General features: G+C 50.5%; 1 protein-coding gene across 6 annotated transcripts in view; it reads left to right on the top strand.

The window, feature by feature from the left end:
* Positions 1–10,827, top strand: part of AKAP13 (A-kinase anchoring protein 13) — a 224,436-nt gene extending 213,609 nt beyond the window's left edge. For 5 of the 6 annotated variants that reach the window (XM_063345530.1, XM_063345532.1, XM_063345533.1 and 2 more), the window contains 5 exons: positions 59–103; positions 1,268–1,318; positions 1,714–2,163; positions 3,937–4,249; positions 5,099–10,827. In XM_063345530.1, the coding sequence (XP_063201600.1) occupies positions 59–103; positions 1,268–1,318; positions 1,714–2,163; positions 3,937–4,249; positions 5,099–5,148 (909 nt within the window). In that variant the 3' untranslated portion in view covers positions 5,149–10,827. The remainder of the gene's footprint in view (positions 1–58; positions 104–1,267; positions 1,319–1,713; positions 2,164–3,936; positions 4,250–5,098) is intronic. The other variant, XM_063345531.1, reaches the window with a different exon arrangement.
* Positions 10,828–18,200: the final 7,373 nt, after the last annotated feature.

Here is an 18,200-nt window from a genome sequence, read left to right as displayed (position 1 = left end):
AACACATTTGCTGTGATTTCTCATTTGTCCTCATATTAAATCTGTGATCTTCTCATAGGGTGGAAATGCTAATCTGATGTTCATGTTGAAAAGGAATAACGAGGTAAGAATTGATTCTGTTGCTCAGCTGTTTCCTTCATTTAAGCGGCAAGTGAATTTGTCTCAATAGGTGATAATGTAGAAGAAAATACATTTCATTTGCTGAAGCGCATGTAGACTTTTAAATACATTAAGCTGAACCCACTGTGTCATTTATTTGTTTAACCTTGGACGTTCAGACAGGGAATTTGCTGATTGTCATCTGCTTGCCAGCAGGATGATATGTGCTGATTATAGGCAGCAAGGGTTAATTACCACTAGGATGCGCTGGGCTGTATTTATTGTGCATCTGCAGACAGAGGGAGTTTAATTTTATGTTGCAGGTGCAGTGAATTGGGGCAATTAGATTTCCATTCTCCCTTTGATACACATTCATAACTCCCAATTAGCATTAATGGCAGAATGAGAAGCAGTTCTCTTAATACTGGCTATCACACCGCTATTGCAAATACTGCGGTGGTTTTTCTTCTTAAAAGTAATTGCAGGATATGAGAGATTCAGAGAAATTTTTAGCTAGGCTAAAAATATCTTTAGGGGTAGGGCATCACTCCAAAGTAGCTTGCTCTGTATTGATGCAGGACGTGTTGGCGTTTACCTGTATTTTCAGAGAGCCTTCATGAACACACCTGCTGTACTTGTGTGCCTGCTGTATTGCAGTTTTTCTGTCTAATGACAGTGGGTCAGCTGGGGGTAGAAGGGTGCAAATAGTCCATGTTCATTTTAAGATTTTTTTTTTTTTTTTTTTTTTCCCCCCGCTTGAAGTTCTTTCCCTGAAATTTTTAAGTGAACTTCCGGGTTTCATCCCGATTTCTCTGCTTGTTCTTGAGCAAGCTGATGCTGTGGGAAATGGTTTGCAGAGACAACCCAGGAGTTCCCATGAGGTCTGAGCCGTTCGGTGCTTCTAAAGACGTTTCCTCTCCTGCCGCACTGATGGCTAGGAAAGTGAGGAAGATGATGCCAGGCACGTCTGAGGGATGTCCAAGGGATGTATTTGTGTACTGGGGGATGATGCAGTCATTGCAAGTAAAGAGTGAGAAAAAAGATGATGTAGAGGGTTGGCTGTACAGCTTGTCAGACCCACCGGTGGGTCACAGTGGAAAAGGAGGGTGCTTTACGCGTACCCTGGCACCCAGTGAGATCTAATAGCAACGCTTTTGTTTTCTCGTAGCAGATCCTCCAAAGCATTACCAACCTCCATAAGCTGCTCAGTGCTTTGCAGGTAGGCTTGGCCATTCATCCCGCTTTTGCATCCCGCTTGCCCGAACTGCGCATCCCGCCAACCACCAGTAACAGTCACTCACGCTTCGCCCCCCATTTCCCCTTCCTCTTTGCCTGCCACATCCCTGCATGGCTGAATACCTGCAGCCGGCTTGCAGGCAGCATTCCAGCAGGTCATAGGAAAGAGCTGCTGCCCAAGTGAACCAGTGCTCGCCTGAATTTGGGAAGCTGCTGGGGGAGATGCTCTGCCAGCATCCTCTGGTAGCCCAGCTGTAAGGCTGAGCTGTGAATTTGGTGGGGGAAGAGGGGTTTTGATACAGCACCCTGAGATTTTCAGGGATGGAGGCTCTCTCTGTGGAGAGGGCGCTGCAGTGATTTATGCCCCCTTTCTCCTAGGGCGTCGTGCTGCAGCAGGACACCTACATTGAGGACCAGAAGTTGGCTCTGAGCGAGAGGGCTCTGACTCGAAGCTTTTTCCGACCAACCTCGCTGCTGGAGCAGGAGAAGCAGCGCAACCTGGAGAAGCAGCGTCAGGAGTTGGCTAACCTGAAGAAGCAGCAGACACAGCACCAGGAGGAGAGGCGGAGGAAAGAGAGGGAGTGGGAAGTCCGGGAGAAGGAGCTGGCGGAGCAGGAGGCCCACCTGGCCCAGCGAGAGGAGCAGGTCCAGCGAGGGTGGCAGGATCTTGAGCGGGAGCGAGAGGAGCTGCAAGTGAAGAAGGCCTCCTACCAGCTTGACCTGGAAAGGCTTCGCACGGCACAGAAGCAGCTGGAGAGGGAGAAGGCTCAGTTCAAGCAAGACATGGAGCGATTAGCTCAAATGCGGCAGGAGCCTGACCACAACCAGGTAAATGCTGCCAACGGCCAGGCTGCCGGGGAAGCTGTGCTCTGCAGGGAGCTCCTGGATGGCCCCTGGGCCAGCTGCATGCCAGCAGTGATAGGCCTGGTCCTAGGCACGCGGGGCCTGGTATTTCTCACTCTTTCCTTGCACTTGATGTGCAGGGCTATGTTTTTTGCACCTCCACAGCTGCTGAGGCATCGCCAGTGTTGATGCAACATGGTGCATTCAGGATGGCTGGCCAGTCCTGAGCAGTAGATGATTACAACAGCCTGAGCCCTGCCTGCTTTTCTGTGCCACGTGTTGGTGGACAGCGGAGTGGAGGTGGCTGGCTTGCAGATAAGATATCCTAGACAATCTCAGGAGGTCAATGTTGCCTTTCACGGTGGCCTTCACCCCATGGGGGCTGGGCTCTGGGGAGCAGTCAGGCAGATGAGACGTCCTTCTCAGAAACAGCCTGAATGTTGTGGGTTACCTGCACACTCCAGCTGTCACGAAAGCCACTTGCGAGGCTGATAACTGCAGGGAAAGGCCATTTGTAGGCTTACACCATCTCCAAAAGCATTCTCGATATCTAGCAAAGAGATGGGTGTTGTCCCTGTCCTAAAGAGACTGGACACCTGCAAGCTGGTCATGGCTCAGTGAGCAAATGTCCCTGGCTCTGCTGAAAGAGGCTTCTGGTGTCTGACTGCCCACAACCAGAAACAAGAGCCCCCACGCAGATCCTTCTCTGTGCATTTTTCAGCAAACTGGGGTTTATTTTTTTACAAGTGTGCAGCAGCATGGCTGAGGAGAGCAAGCATCCAGTGGCAAAAGATGAGCTGAATTTGAATCTTAAGCCTGTTGTTAATCGTTTGTTTTTTGTAAATCACTAATTCTGAATGTAATTTGCTTAGAGCTGTAGCAAAATTAGTTTATAAATGTTGGATTGTGGAATGGAAATGATTTTGGGTGCCTGAATGGACTAATTGCGGAGCTCAGCAGTGAGCTCTGAAAAGCAAATCATGAGAGGAGGGCTTGCTCCCTCCCACCCTGGTTCCTGATAAGGCCAGAAGTTTTCCCAGCACACAGTGAAGCTGTTCCAGCATCGAGCACACATAGACATGTGAGGGATACGGATGCTATGGGAGAGGCCGAGAGGTAAAATAACTGTGAGGCCTGGGGGATTGGGAGAAGGAAGCACCTTTTCAAGGCGGGGATCTTACTGACGTTTCAGAGCTATTAATAGAGGGTTCAGTGAGGCTTTGTTGAGCTGTTGTTTTGATCTTCCCTTTGAATGTGCGGGCTCAATTACATCCTGAGACAGCCGTTAGGAAAAAAAAAAAAATCAGGAAAAATGTTTTTGCTTTCATCTTTTGCTTGGGAAAGCTTCCTTTGACACGCGCCGCTCCAGTGCCGTGTGCTGGCGTTCCCCTGCCGGAGAGGCACGCTTCTCCTTGGCCTTCTGCCACCTTCTGTGTGTGTGAACGATGCAGGGTGAGTCTTGGTATCGAGATCTTAGAGAATATTTGCCCTTGGCTTGTTGATACATAGCATAGTACATGTAGGAGCAAAAGATACTGGAGCGTTACTCTTTATATGTCTCACTTCTTTGTCTTAGACAGAGAGGGCTGCTTCTCTCATTGCTTTGCCTGGATGGGGACCACTTTTAGCTGGTGAACGGGCTGGATGTTCACAAGAACAACCTCTGTCTCGCTGAGTGGTCTGGGACACACCTTTCCTGTCCAGGTTCTCTGCTAGCCTCTTTCATGCCCCAGTGAAACACTTTTTTTCCTTTTATAGGTTTCAAATCTACATGAGAAACTTGCAAGAGTCTCCTCCCAGTCCAGCATCGATGATTCCTCCAAGCAGAAGAGCCCTTCCCTTCCTAAACAAGGGCACTTCGATGCAGAACTGTCTGTCTCCCCCAAAAGGAACAGTCTTTCAAGGACACACAAAGAGAAAAGCACTTTCCATTTGCTTAGCACAACAAACCAGACTAACAAGGCAGCTGAGGAACAGCCCCAGATGCCTACCCGTCTCTTCAGTTTAGCCAAACCAAAGGAGAAGAAGGAAAAGAAGAAAAAGGGCAGGGGACATCGCTCTCAACAGTCTGGTGAGTGTCGGGGGAGGTCATAGGTGTGTTTTCAGGGTCAGTGAGCTGGCTTTTCTCTCCAGCGAGCAAACCTGTGGAAGCCACGAAATCTAGCCTTGAATGTGGATGGTAACACAGGGATGGAGAAGACGAGCTGTGATGAGCGGAGTTCCCAGCTTGAAGTGGTCTTCTGTGGGCTTTTCTGCCTGTTCTGCGGCCCCTGGGGTTATCAGAGGGACACACTGCTCCCTGCTCCTCCCCTTCCCCATCCCATCCTGAGCAGCCTCCACGGGCTGGATTCTCCCTTTATTTTTCAGCTTGCTGTGCTTTGAGGAGGGAAACGTCCTGCTTCAGTGTATGTGCTTTCAGGAGCTGCTGCGGGGCTGCTCCTGGCTGTTGCAGCCCCTGCGGCATTGCTGTCTGCTTTTACTCTATTGTAGTTTGGAAGTGATACCGACAACCCTTCTGGTGGCCTCTCCCTTCCCCTCGAGCCGGTCTATCTTGTCTCTTGATCTGAAAAAAAAAAAAAATAATGCAAGTTTTTTTTCTCTGGTAGTTTCGCATCCCCTTAGGATTCAGTTCTGCACCTCAGACCTCTGACCCACATGAAACTTGATCTCATGCCCTCAGATGACCGGCTTTATCCATATTAACTCACTGTTGTTTTCCAACTGGTGCACAGGAAAGCTCACCAATTACAAGATGGGATTTCATGGTAGCTCATCAGGGAACTGGATGGCTTTTAAGGTCTCCAGTGGATTTGGCAGACAGCGGGGTTTCCATGCACAGGGTGTCCTGCTCTGCCTGCTGTATTCCTGTATTCCCATAGTGATTCCCACCTGTGTTTTTTTTTTTTTATTCCTACTGCAGATTCTCACTCATCAGAAGCACCTCCAGAGGGCGAGGAGATCTTCTGCTGAGCACAGACAGTTCCATTGGTCATTCTCGGCATTGGTACCGTGGACGCCTCCTTGCCTGCTCCACAGCACACTGCTGGTGCTGCATCTGACAAGCATCTGGAGGTTTTAAATAAAACATGTTATGAAGTCTGTTAAGTGGTGGGAAAGGGCCTCTCTCCTGTGGTTTTGCATGAATTCTCACCGCAGAGGCTGACTGCACGGCAAATAGTACCGTCTCTCTGTGCAAACCTTGGGTTAAATGGATTGGGATAGATGTTTTCTGTCTCTTCTTACTGCTAAAGGATGAGAGAACATAGCCTTAAGGGGTCTGTGCCTTCAAGTTCCCCTTTTCTGGGGAACGTAACCAAAACCAAGCATTCAGCAAAAGATTAGGACTCTACAAATGGTGCATACACACTGGCATATATAGATATACTGTATATATACATATATGTATCTATGTATCCACTGGGATATGCTTACAGTCCGTACAGCCAAGCTTAGCTCGGCCCGTGGGGATAGAAGATGCCTGATGACTTTCAGGGTGCGTGTGGATATTGAGTATCTTGCCCTTACTGCTCCGATGGTAACACCATTGACTTGCACGCCCCTTTCGTGCTCACGGTGTATGGACGGTTTGGTTTCAGAGAGGTACCTTACACCAGGAAGCAGTAACAGCATTCAAAACAAAAATTCAGAGGGAAAAAATAAAATTTAAAGTAATTTTGAACGATTTCTGCAGGGTCGAGGATTTAAATGTCAAACTGTTTCCAGAATCCAGCAGAACGTCTTTGGGTATATTTAAAACAATGCAGAAAAGAGAAGTTTGGTAGGCTTGTAAGGCAACCCCAGGGAGCCAGAACAAACAGTGTTCAAGTGGGAACAACTCTAAACAATGTTTTTTTACACAATTTGTTTGAGCTCCAGCTCACTCCTTCCCCCCCTAAGTAAAGATTATTTTTTTTTTTGCCAGAATATAGTTCTCCAGTTGCATTTGACATCCCTTCATTACAGGCCTGATGGCTTGCTGAAGAGATGGCTGAAAATCTGCTTTTAGGGACCTTTGTTCTGTTATTTGTATTTTTCTTCCTCTACTTTTTGTGTTAACGGCGGGCTTCTGTTTCTCTGGATTCTGTCAGCTTCCCGTGCGCGTTTCTAAGGCAGAATGAGACAACGGCGATTTCAGAGTACTTCAGTGAGACGTTGCAGGTCAGGGGACTGAGTGCTGGGAGCAGAGCGAACTCCAAAGAGGCAGCTCCTAGTTCCTGTGCTTTATTAACCGTTTCTGGGGAGATAATACATTCGCACGGACAGAACCGCTGTGGAACAGGTCCGAAGGTCCAGCATGGCAGGTCCGTTTCCATCACCGTGGGCTGTAGGGCGGGAGTGTCCGTCCGTCCCCGTGTTGCCGTCAGCAGAAGGGGAACATCTGAGGGTGGCTCTTGCTGTGCCGACTGTGAGGTGTCTGTACAGCTGTTGAATACAGGGATGTGTTTGGCGGGGGAAAAGAAATGCAGCAAGCCAAACTTTTCTCCAAAATTTTTGTTCTTCCAAACCCTCTCAGGGGAATTGCCCGAGCGGATTTGTAAATGGTTATGAGACACTATCAGCTTCAGAACGGTTCAAGGGTTTGCTCGGAGTTTGAAGCTGTCAAGTGCATTTCCTTTCCTACCAGTTTTTCTTAAAAAAAAATTATATCTTTCTTTTCTTGCACTATTGGTTGATTTCAGTTTGCTCTCTGGCTTCTCACGAGCGAGTCACCCACAGCAGTTTTCAGAGCTGGTGCTGGTGAGTGTCAGCATCAGTGCTGAGGTGGATGCTTAGACTGGTCTGGCTCAGTCGGTGCAGGAATCCTGAACTGCCTGCTTGCTTTTGAAGCTCTCTAAATTATTAAGACAAAAAAAAAAAAAAAAAAGGAAGAAAGGAAAAAGGCTTGAGGTTTATTTTTATTTTGCTTTTTTTAATATTATTTGGTGCTTGTTCTTTATTGCAAGCAGGGCTTGCAAAAAATATTTATCTTTCTGTTTATTTGAAAGAGTTCTTTTTTTAAAAGAAGTTTACTTGGTTTTATTTTTTTATTTTTTTTATTTTGCTTTTGTTTGGGGTTTTGAGGGGTGGTGGTTTTTTTTTTTCTTTCCCTTTTTTTTTTTTTCCTTACCAAGAGATTGGTAAAACAAATGTTCTTATCTCCCTGGTTCCTACAAAACCAGGGTTTGGGCAGTGCCGCTCAGCAGCCCGTGCCGTGCCCAGAGTTACAGGATTTCAAGTGAGAGCTTTCTTTAAGGCAGAGCATCTTTGGGCCAAAAAAAGTCTGGGAAAAGCAGCAGTGACTTCAGACAAGACTCCTCCTATCAGTTAGTTTCCTTGTTTAAATATTTCGTTTAGGTTTTCTCATACCTCTTGGAGGGGAAAGGAAAAAGCAAAACATGGAGCATCCTGCAGTGATGTGAAGGTCTGGTCGCTTGGCCAGGGAGATCTAGGCAGCTCTTCTGAACCTGAAAGGGGCTGGAGGAGGCATGTGCTGGTGTTGTGGTGTTATCTTTTCCATAAGAAAAACACCAATTTCATGAAATAACTTCTGCCCTGCTATTTGTACATCTGCGAAAATGAATGTGCCAAGCTGAAATTTTTGGAAACCAAAGCGGTTCATGGCTCATTCACTGTTGTGTAAACAGAGATCAGGTCCCCGCTATTTCTGAAAGTTCCCCTCAGTCTGCAATAGCCTTTGACAGTGTGAGCTTTTCTTTTCATCCCACTGTCTTTTTCCCCGATCCCAACACATCTTGAATTCAAGACACGAGAATGTTGCATGGCTCCGAGAAGGGCATCAAAAAGGCGCTCCCGTGACCCAGGGCAGCAGGGCTGGGTCTCTGCCTGGCTTCACCATCTCCTTGTGCAACTCAAAACGAGCATTCAGCGCCCTAAGTGAAAATAGCGTTTGCTAAGTGATCTCCTACGGTCCGCATGATTCCGTGTCAAAGAAACCATGGGCGTGAGTCAGAAATACACTGACCAGAAATATCAAAGCTGTTTGTGTCTTAAATTCTGGTGGACAGACCTTTGTCCCTGGAGGATGTACATTACTGTATGATTCACTTTTTTGGAATGAAGCCTTTACTCCCACACTGTTTCCTCCTCCTTTCACCTTTAGGAAGGTGAGGGCTTGTTTTCATCCCTTTAGCCTTTTATTTTTCCCCTTCTCAGGTTTTCGTTGGAAAAGCCTGGCATAGGTTCCCAGAGTCGGGTTCCCACTCTGATCCCTGCAGGTTGCCTAGGGTTGTCTGTCCCAGCTTTACAGCACCAAAGCCTTTCCTCTTCCTGGCCTTAAAATTCCATTTGCTTCAGTTCCATGCCTGGCATCCATCCTGCAGTTGTTGAAAGCACATTATTTCTTCAGCCCAGCCTGATGCTGTGTCTGGTTCCCAGAGCCGGTCCCTTGATCCCATTTGGAGCACCCAAACCACCTGGTTTGCACTGGATTCCTGGGACACAGAGCAGGTTCAAAAATGTCTGTGCGAAGCCCCGTATTGTTGGAGGGAGAAGAGGACCCAGCAAGGGCTCTCGGAGCTTTTTTTGTGACTGTTTCATGGAGGGGAAAAAAATCAGACTTTCTTTTCTGGGGCTTTTCTTTGCCTGGTTTTATCACTGCCCAGCAGAAGGGGTTTCCGTGAGTGGGGAAGTGGGAGCATGGGCTCAGATGAAGTAGAAAAGTGGTCAGTGTTAGCTGGGGGTGCCAGAATACCCCAGAGAGAGTAGCTGTAGCAAACAGCGTGAGACTCGATGGAGTTGTGTGGGGTTGGCCTTAGCTTCTTTTAAATGAAGCGATCATCTCAACATGTAACTTGATGTCGGTTTGATGCCATAAAGCACTTTAAATGGAACTGGTCTTGTCCCTTTTCATTTTGGTTACGTGGAGACAATCAGCTTTGCCATTGCTCCCCCCCACCAGCATCCCCAGCAAAATCCAAGCGGCAAGTAGGCATGTTCCTGGTTTGGTTTGGTTTTACCCCGGGAGAGGAGGAAGGGCCAAGCTTTTTGTATTAATTTTAGGCCAAAGTAGGTGTGACTCTGACTACAGTCCCGCTGCAGACAGGGTGAGTGGCAGGACCAGACGGACTGGCTTCTGATGGCTCAGGTATGTCCCGCAGGAGAGCTCATGCCGGCGTCACCATCACCTTCCTCACAGCGAGTACTGCTGCCGGTAGGGAAGCAGTCCCACCAGTGGTTTGCCCTCCACCACCTTTTCCTTGAAGAAACCCTGGGCAAAGGAGGTGTGGGGGGACACAACCGAGTAAGTGAAGTGAGGCCCTTTCCATGCACTAAGTCATTTACTGTCCAGGCCGTTGGGAGACCTCCCAGGTGCCGTCCCTGGGGCAGGAGCTCTCTGCACCGCTGAGGGTGGACGACTCTTTTCACTCTTGAAGTTTTGACCACTGCTGAGAAGCACAGGAATGCCATGAGCTTGTGCGGACTTGTACTGCCTTTCGAAGGCAAGAGCATCCATAGAGTCTGATGATCTTTGCACCTTCCTTGAGGCACAAGGATATCTCAGAGCTGTTGCTGAAACACCCAAATCCAGTCCTTCCAAATGCCGCCGAGTCAGATGAGGTTCATCAGGTGCCAAATCCCAAGGAAGCTGTCTAGGCTATCTGTGGCACGGGGCAAGGGAGGACTGGGCAGGGGGCACAAGAGAATATCTGCTAAAATCCCACAAAACATTCCTTGTTAACCAGAACTCTGGAAATGACTCTGCCTGCTGGCCAGGTTTGGGAATTCAACATAATTTAAGGCACCCTTTAAAGAGAAAAAAACAAATCCTCCCCTGCTGCTCGTAACTCTTGCTTCGTTTGTCAGAAGGGGCAGCCGTCAGTGACTAGTCCTTGACCCGGTGATGCAGCTAAGTTTTAACGGCAGGCGAGCTGAACTGGCCGAATCTCGTACACCTCGTGCTCTTGAGTGATGGGAAGCGTCACGCTGGCTCCCTTCCCACCTGCGTTTCCAGGGCTCCGTGCCCTTCCTTTCCACACGCATTTCACTGATGCTTTGCCCAAATATATTCAGCTTCCATTGCTTGGGGGGAGGGGGGAAGAGGATGACATCCACTGCTTTGCATACAGCTATAAGCTTCGTATGTATTTAAGCTGGCTATAGGTATCCATCCTTTCCATGCTCTAAAGTATTTTACTATTTTCTTTATCGATATTAAACACTGACTCAAAAAAAAAAAAAAACCCATAAATAAAAATCTATGTCCAGTTCAGTTCGCCTACGGTTAAAGTTTAGCCTGGTGTTTGTTTTGTACTAATACGGAATGCACTTGAGTAATTCCCAGAGCATTGAGGAGGTGTATTGTAATAACCTGATATACCTCTGCTTTTGGTTTGTTTCTTAAAAAATAAAATAAAATAAAAATGCTTTGCATTTTCATGTTGAACCCATAAAAAAAAAAAACTTAAAAAAAAAAAAGTTGAAAAAAAGAATTTTTAAAAAAAGAGGGTAAAACCTAATTGCTGTATGTTAATTTGTAATTATGTAAAAAGTGAGCAGGTTATTGACTGTAAAATTCTTCAGTTTTTCTGTAACTTGCCAGAAACCATTAGGTTTTGTAACAAGCTTTTATTTATCTTCCTTTTTAGTTATCAGCATCAACCTCTTGTAAAGTCAGTTTTTCTCCAAATAAATTTGATTTTAAGTCTAAGATTTCTGCCCAGTTTTGATTCCACACCTGTGGTGTTTCTGCTGTTGACTTGTTGCACCGAGGCTGAACGAGCAGACGTTACTGTAACCTGTAATCAAATGCTTGTGTTGCCTTTATCATCTGGATTCCAGTCTGCACCCATTGGACTATAACTTATTTTCCTTCCCTTAGAAGATCTGCATTCAGCTGAAGGGCATATGGCCGTAATGATCTTCAGCTCCTTGGGGTTTCCACCCCCCCCCCCCACCAAGGCTTTTCATCTTTTTACAAGAAGAGGAAATGTCACAGCCCTTCTCTCAGCCACTTCAGCTCCATCAGCCAAGATGAATGGCAGTCTGGTGGCTGCGTGTGCTCTCTCATGGCGTGGGCTTTCGGTAACCAGCTAAAATATCTCCGTGTCTCTGGCAAATCCTAGACACGGGGGGTTCGTCTCCTTTGGCTGAGAGAACGGGAGATGCTGCGTCCCATCGCGGGGATGGGGAGAGGAGGAGGGATGGTTGCCCCTGCGATGCACTGCGCTTTACCCATTCCCACCTGCCCTGCGAGGGGAGGCCCAGCAGAAACGCCGCGGCAGTGTCTGGGTGGTTCCTCTCGCCTGGGGAGGCGAAGGAACGTGTGTTCCCAGTGCCTGCAGGCGTCAGTCTGGGCGGAAGAGGGTGCCAAAAGTACAGAGCCAAAGCAGAGCTTGCTCACAGCACAGCGAGGAGCTGGCACAGAGGGCCACGACGGCTGGAGTTTCTCCACCATCATTTTGTTCTACCTGTAAAAACAATCACAGCTGCCCCTGGACTGCTAATCACAGAATGGCAGGGGTTGGAAGGGACCTCTGGAGATGATCCAGTCCAACCCCCTGCCAGAGCAGGGTCACCCAGAGCAGGTGGCACAGGAACGTGTCCAGGGGGGTTCTGAATGTCTCCAGAGACGGAGACTCCCCCACCTCTCTGGGCAGCCTGTGCCAGGGCTCTGCCACCCTCAAAGGAAAGAAGCTCCTCCTCATGTTTAGGTGGAACTTCCTATGGTCGAGTTTGTGCCCGTTACCTCTTGTCCTGTCGCTGGGCGCCACTGAAAAGAGCCTGGCCCCATCCTCCTGACACCCGCCCTTTAAGTATTTATAAGCGTTGATAAGATCCCCCGCCAGTTGTCTTTTTTTCAGAGTAACATGACGCAAATCCCTCAGCCTTTCTTCATACGAGAGGTGTTCCAGCCCCCTCATCATCTCAGTAGCCCTGCAGGGGACCTGAGCATCCCCTCCCCGGGCAGAAGGAGCAGGGAGACCTGCGCCCTTCATCCTGTCCATATTGATTTGGAGGCGGAGGAATTGCTGAATTTCCATCTATTATTTCACTTGTCTTCAGAGGCGAGATGGGGAAGGAGAGAGGCTGCTTGAGGAGAATCAGATGTATTGATCACAGCCCTCAGGTCATGGACACGAACAACCCAACTGCTTGGGTTGTTTCTGAACAGGCGTTGGGAAATGCCAACGTGCCCTCCTGTGCCCCGTTAGCCAGCCGTGCACTGCGTGTTATTTTGCCCCTCCTCACGTCTGTGCCATATGTGCTGTTCTAAAAACCTGGACCGTGCCAACGAAACCAAACCTACGCCCTGTCACGCAGCGCTTGCTCCGAGACGGGCAGCTCCCTGGGTGTGAGACGGGAGATGAAAGAGCTCGTTTATCTCGACGGCAGTTCAGTAGTCCTCATTTTATTTGCATTCCCATTCGTCCCAGCGCGCCTATTTACCCAAGCAAATAAAAGCTTTCGCTGAACCGTCGGCTCCTGCGTGCGCCGTTGCAAGAGCGCGTTTTCCCATGGCCCCTCTTGGCCCTGCAGCCCAGATGCCCGACAAAAGCACAAAACCACCACTTGGGTTACCCCAAGCCTTGGCGTTGCTGCTGTAAAACAACGGCGGCGGCGGCTGGAAGTGCAAGATGCTGCTGCGATACAACGGACGTTGGTCATGGCAGGAGGAAGAGTGTATTTACCAATCACAAATCACATGTAGAAAACCAAATTCTCGCTGAATCCAGCTCCGGCCAGGGAAGGGCCCGGGTGTAGAGCAAACCAGGCAATGTGAGCTTCTCTGGTCCTGCGCATTGCAGACCAAACCAGCCCTCTTTCCACAGGCCGGAGGGGAGCCGGGGCATGCCGTGCACATTGCCTTTGGCTCAGGAGAAACGAAGGACCCCACCTCTCCAGGCCGTCTCCATGGGGCAATTCGAATACCCTAAACCAGCATGCCACAATTTCATCCGCACACCACGCTCTGAGCCATTACGGCACGGCTAAGATGATGAAATGGACCTTCTTTCCAAACCGCATGGGTCAATTATTTTAGGTGGTCCCCAAGCAGCAGTGATGTGCTCCTGAGCGTCCCAGGTTTCTCCCCCAGCCCCAGCTTTTCCTTGAGAACCAGAGTTAGAGCAAAAGACCTCTGCGGGGCCATGTGGTGGGTCATCCGGATGTGGTGGGATTTTCACCTAAAAGGGGTTATACAGGATCCTTACACTCGGATGGGATTCTAAAAGGAGCATTGACCGGCTCTGGAGAGGCTCTTTGGAAGGACAGTTTAATGTCTCCATTATCATTGTCACTATCCACGTTTCCCCTTTCCTGCCCTTGCTGGGGTCAGTCCCGGCTCCGGCTCCAGGGTGAGAAACCAGAGGTCTGGGAGGACACAGGTGCGAGCGGGGCTGGGGCTGGCAGACAGGCTGCTCCTTCCTGGGGGTTTTATTAAGAGAAGGAAAGGCAAACCCCTAATTAGTGCGGTGAGTGAGAGGCCTTGTGATCAGGTACAGGCTGAGCGGCAAAGGAACGACTTCCTTTCGCCACAGAAGGCACCTGGCTTTTGTTAATTAGTTAGAGGGGATGTTAAATGCTGCAAATGTGTTGATTTGTTTGGGGTTGGAATATGTTCAAATTAAGGGGAAAAATAATATTTGAGAGTAGCCACTGATGTGAGAGCCCGTACGAGTGAGACCCCCAGCATTCACAGGGATGGGCAGACACGGTGGGTGCCCCTCACCCCCCCCCGAAAACCCATCTTCACCCCCCCGAAATACCCCGAGCCAGGCTGTGCTGCAGAGCCCGCTCCTGCCCTCCCTTCCAGGGCGGCGGAGGGGAGGATGCTGCAGGTTCGGGACCGGCTCCCCCAGCCCCGCTGCCTCACAGCCCTGTCCCGCTCTCCCTGCATCCTGGGGCTCCTTTTGCGTGGCGGTAACTTGTTCAACGAGTCTATAAATGGCAACCTTCGCTCTGGGCTGGAGGACATCCCGGGGGCTTGTTTCGGTCCCTTTGCTGTCTCCTTTCTTTTCCATCCATCCCTTGCCGAGCGGCGGCTCTACATCGGCAATTCCCGAGCCCCCCCGACCTCTCCCCGCAGCCTGGCGTCTCTCCCGCCAGCGCTTGGCATCTCCAGACACTCTTTCTTTCCCCTTTCCTTTCACCAACGAGCTGCTTCACACCGGCCGCCTCTTTCCAGCGAGCCTAATTAGACAGGAGCCTAATTAGAGCCGAGCGGGAGCGGTGAGTCATTAGCAGAGCCCTGTGGGAAGGCCCCGAGCGGCCCTGAGCCCGGCGGGGCGGCAGCAGCGTGGGCAGCGGGGGCCGGGACACGGCGGGCGCTCGGCTGGGCGCGGAGAAGCGGCCGTCGGAGAGAAGCAGCTCACGATGAGCCTGTGCGTCTGTCATTCCTCCAGACAGCCACCCAGAAATGGAGGAATGGTGCTTCCCCGCCTCTCTGCACCTGCCGGAGAGCCGTCTGTCTGTCTGTCTGTCTGTCCTCCCCAGCCAGGGAGGTTAGACACCAAAAGGGCTTTTCCTGCTGGTCCTTGAGCTTTTTTCTTTCCTCCTCGTTTTGTTTCTACTCATCCCTTTTAATACACACTTGTGCCCCAGGACGGAGCGGGGCCAGCGTCCCGGGGGCCGGCTGGTGGCTGCAGGGACTGGTCCCTGCTGGGGTGGAAAAAAGAGAGCAAGGGGAGCAGCAAAAGGCAGAGTTTTTTTCTCTGTTTTCTCTGGACGGAGCTGCAGGACCGGGGTTGGGTGTGACTTTCTGCCGGTTATTAAATCAGGTCCTGGCTGAAGTGCCAGAGGCTTTTTAAAAAGCAGGTTTAAAAAGCACAAGTTGGGCCATCCTGGCGCGGCCCCGGGCCATTTCTCCAGGCTGGGCCGGGAAGGGAGGGCTTCCACGGAGAGCCAGAACTGAAAAAACCACACATTTTTTTTCGATTCCTGAGCTCCGTGGTCCCCAAGGGATGTCAGGAGGAATGAAAGGACACGTTGGACAGCTGGGATCGGTCCTTTTGAACCCGTTCCCCCGGCTTCATTTGGAGGAGGGGCACACAAATACAGAGGGGCCTTGTCCGGGATGTCTGTGAGAGGCCGCCATCGGTGGCGCAGCGTGCGCTGGGGCGAGGGAAGTGAGATGTCCAGGCGCTGACAGCGTGAAAGCCAGGCTTTCTTCCACCTAATTGGATTTGTTATCCAGCTGAGAAACGCTGAATGGCTTGGGTGGGCTCCGAGCGCGCGATTTCAGCGAGGGAAGTCGGGACGAGGCGGTAAAGTAGGTCACGCTGCCGCAAAGAGCGTTGATGGTTTTGCACAGCAGTCGATGATGTTAAATAAGGAGGTGGTGAAATGGAAAGAAAAGGGAGATTGTAAGGGAGGGAGAAAAAAAAAAAATAAGCTTGGCCTCCGCTATTCACTCCCACCAGGAGTCCCCGCTGCGGGATCCTGTCTGGGCCCCCCCCGGCGCTGCCGCCAGTACCCAGAGGTCACCGTCCCCCTGCTCCGCACTGGAGTGAGAGGGATCGGGCCCAGCTTAAATTTCCAGTTGGTTGTGGAGAGCTGGTGGCGATGGGTTCTCCTGCTCTTGGAAGCTTAACCTTATGAGCAGCGTTTCCTGGGGGGGCAGTTTGGGATCCTGGACCCTCTACAGGGACTAAACCGTGTTGGGTTCATCCAAAGGGAGAAGGTGCACGAGGAATAGGAAAACAATTTGACCCGGGACAGGCCTACGGCGGGGAGGAGGAGCAACACCGGGGCATTAACTAACGTGCAGGAGAAGATGGCAAGCCAAGGCCAGGAGGCCTCAGTGCTCTCTATAGACCTGGGTGAATTTGAAAGCATGCTGGATGGCCGGCAAAAACACTCCTCCACTCCAATTAGGTGTCTAAAACGCCAGAGCCAGCCTCTGGATGGATGTGGGGTTTCCTCAGACACCGGACGTATTAAATCACCAGCTACTCTGCTTTTAATTGACGCCAGTGACAAAGGGAGAGCGAGCTCAGATGATAATTCCCCGTAGGGTTTCACCGCACAGTAGTATTATTTCAAGGGCAGCTGAGGTCAGGCTGGGAAAATGCGTATTTAAAAACCAACGCGGCACTATGAGTTTCATTTAAGTAAGACATAGGAATACCAGACTTCTCCATCTGGGGACGTTCAGCACATCAGTCCCGAGACCTGGGCCTGGGAGAGGTCTGGTCCCGCTAGCTCCCGTCCCGTCTCCGAGCACCTCTCCCCTCCCAAACGCTTCTTGGAGAGTGGGAAACCAAGATGGAGAGAGCCCATGGACAAGCTCCAGACCAGGCCAGAAGCTGGGCTGGAAGGAGTTGTGTCCCGTCCAAGCTCTCCCGTGGGGCCAGGCCCCCACAAAACAAGGCAGGAGGTGTGGGACAAGCCCCCCTTTGGTGGCCTGGGTCTGCCGGCAGCTGCCGTGCCTGGGGCTGAGCGTGGGCTGGATCCATGCAAGACCCTGCAGCTCCAGGGCACCTCGGTGCCGGGGTCCTGGCCACCTCCCGGGACAGATGCCTGAGCTCGGGACACCCTACAGGGAGGGCTGGCCCCAGCCCGCGGGCGTTTCCCAGGAGCTTGGGAACATACAACGCCTGTAACGCCACCAGACGAGACCCTTTCCCAAAGCGCTCATTCCCAGACAAAGCTGAGCTTGACCTGCTGAGATGGCGAAAAAGCTCTTTTAAAAAAAACAAAACAAATCACGTTTACATTTCTTCCCCCGTACCTCCCAGTTGAACCCAGCCCCACTCTGGCTGTAGCTTTATTCTGACTGTTGCATCCGTTTCCATCTCCCGCTCCCCTTTTACTTTGTTGCTGCTAACCAAGAAACCTTTGTGTTTTTGCATCGCATTTAATTCCATAGCAACAGGTTGCTGCTGTCACAGCAGCTGCCGATTGCTTTTGAATTGTCTTTCAGGCGAGCTCCAGAATAAATACAAAAGAGCAGGTCTTTGCACGGCTCATATCAAAGCCGGCCTGTCGCAAAGCCTCCCGTGCTGGTATTTAAAGTCCCAGAGTCCTGTATAAAACCTGAATCAACAAAACTGAAAGGGATTTCATTCACACACTCCCTCTCTTTTTCCCTCTCCTGCTCATCAAACAGTAATTTCTACCCTGAAATGATTTCCCAAAGGGCTCTTTAATGAGCTTTTTCTATGGAGCCTTACCCAGACACTGCCCAGCTCACATCAGCTAACGCTGCTGCCCGCCCAGCTCCTGAGGGCAAGGAGAAATGTTCCCAGTTTCCTTTACAGCTCAGAAATTCAGGCTCTAAATCCCTTTTGAGACCGTGCATAACACCCCTAGGAAGCTTTGCTTCCCAAGCCCACCCGCTCCTGCTAGTAAGAGGAGGCGAACATGAACTTGCGAGGTTGTCGTGCGTTGCTTGCGAGTACCAGGAGCTGCTCTGAGCGATGCTCTTGCGCTGCCGGTCCTGAGCAAAGCCGGAGCTGCTGGTCTTGTAGCGGGGGAGACCCCAGAGCCTCCCCAGAGCCGGGCTGGATCCGACCCCTGCTCCTCTGGGATGGGGAGGGATGCACACGAGGAGAAGCGTGACCAGGAGCCCCAGCTGGAAAACCCATCTCACCTGTCAATGGGCCCCTTTCTTGGGAGCCGCAGCAGCCAAGCGAAGGCAAATAAGGAAAACAGAAGTATAAATTCTTCTTGTCTTCCGTAGAAATGACTGGCTTTCCCTGCAGGAGTACGGCTGTGTCTGGGTTGGGCCCGCTCGACCTATTTGGCAGATATCAGAGTTACAGACTTGCAAGTTCTCCTAAAATCACATCACGGTCAGGGGGAGTGAGAGCAGCCGTGGGGAAGGAGACACGTGATGTCCTCAGGACGCGAGGAGCCCTGGACTTCTAGTCCCAGGTCTACCACTAACCTTGGACAAGACACTTGACATTGTGCCTCAGTTTCCCAGGCGCTGAAGCAATAATAATTACAGCCGGGCTGGTTGCTTAGGAGGCTGTTTGTGAACCGCCGAGTGCCAACCCTGTTATTATTCCTCGGCCCTGTTATTAGACCTAAATCTAACTTGCTTAAGAATGAAGACTCCTGTGAAAAACACACAAACGGTT

This window comes from Chroicocephalus ridibundus, chromosome 9, assembly GCF_963924245.1.
Source record: "Chroicocephalus ridibundus chromosome 9, bChrRid1.1, whole genome shotgun sequence".
In the NCBI taxonomy this organism is placed as follows: domain Eukaryota; kingdom Metazoa; phylum Chordata; class Aves; order Charadriiformes; family Laridae; genus Chroicocephalus; species Chroicocephalus ridibundus.
Note: the sequence above shows the minus strand (reverse complement) of the source record. Positions and strands in the feature narration are given on the sequence as shown.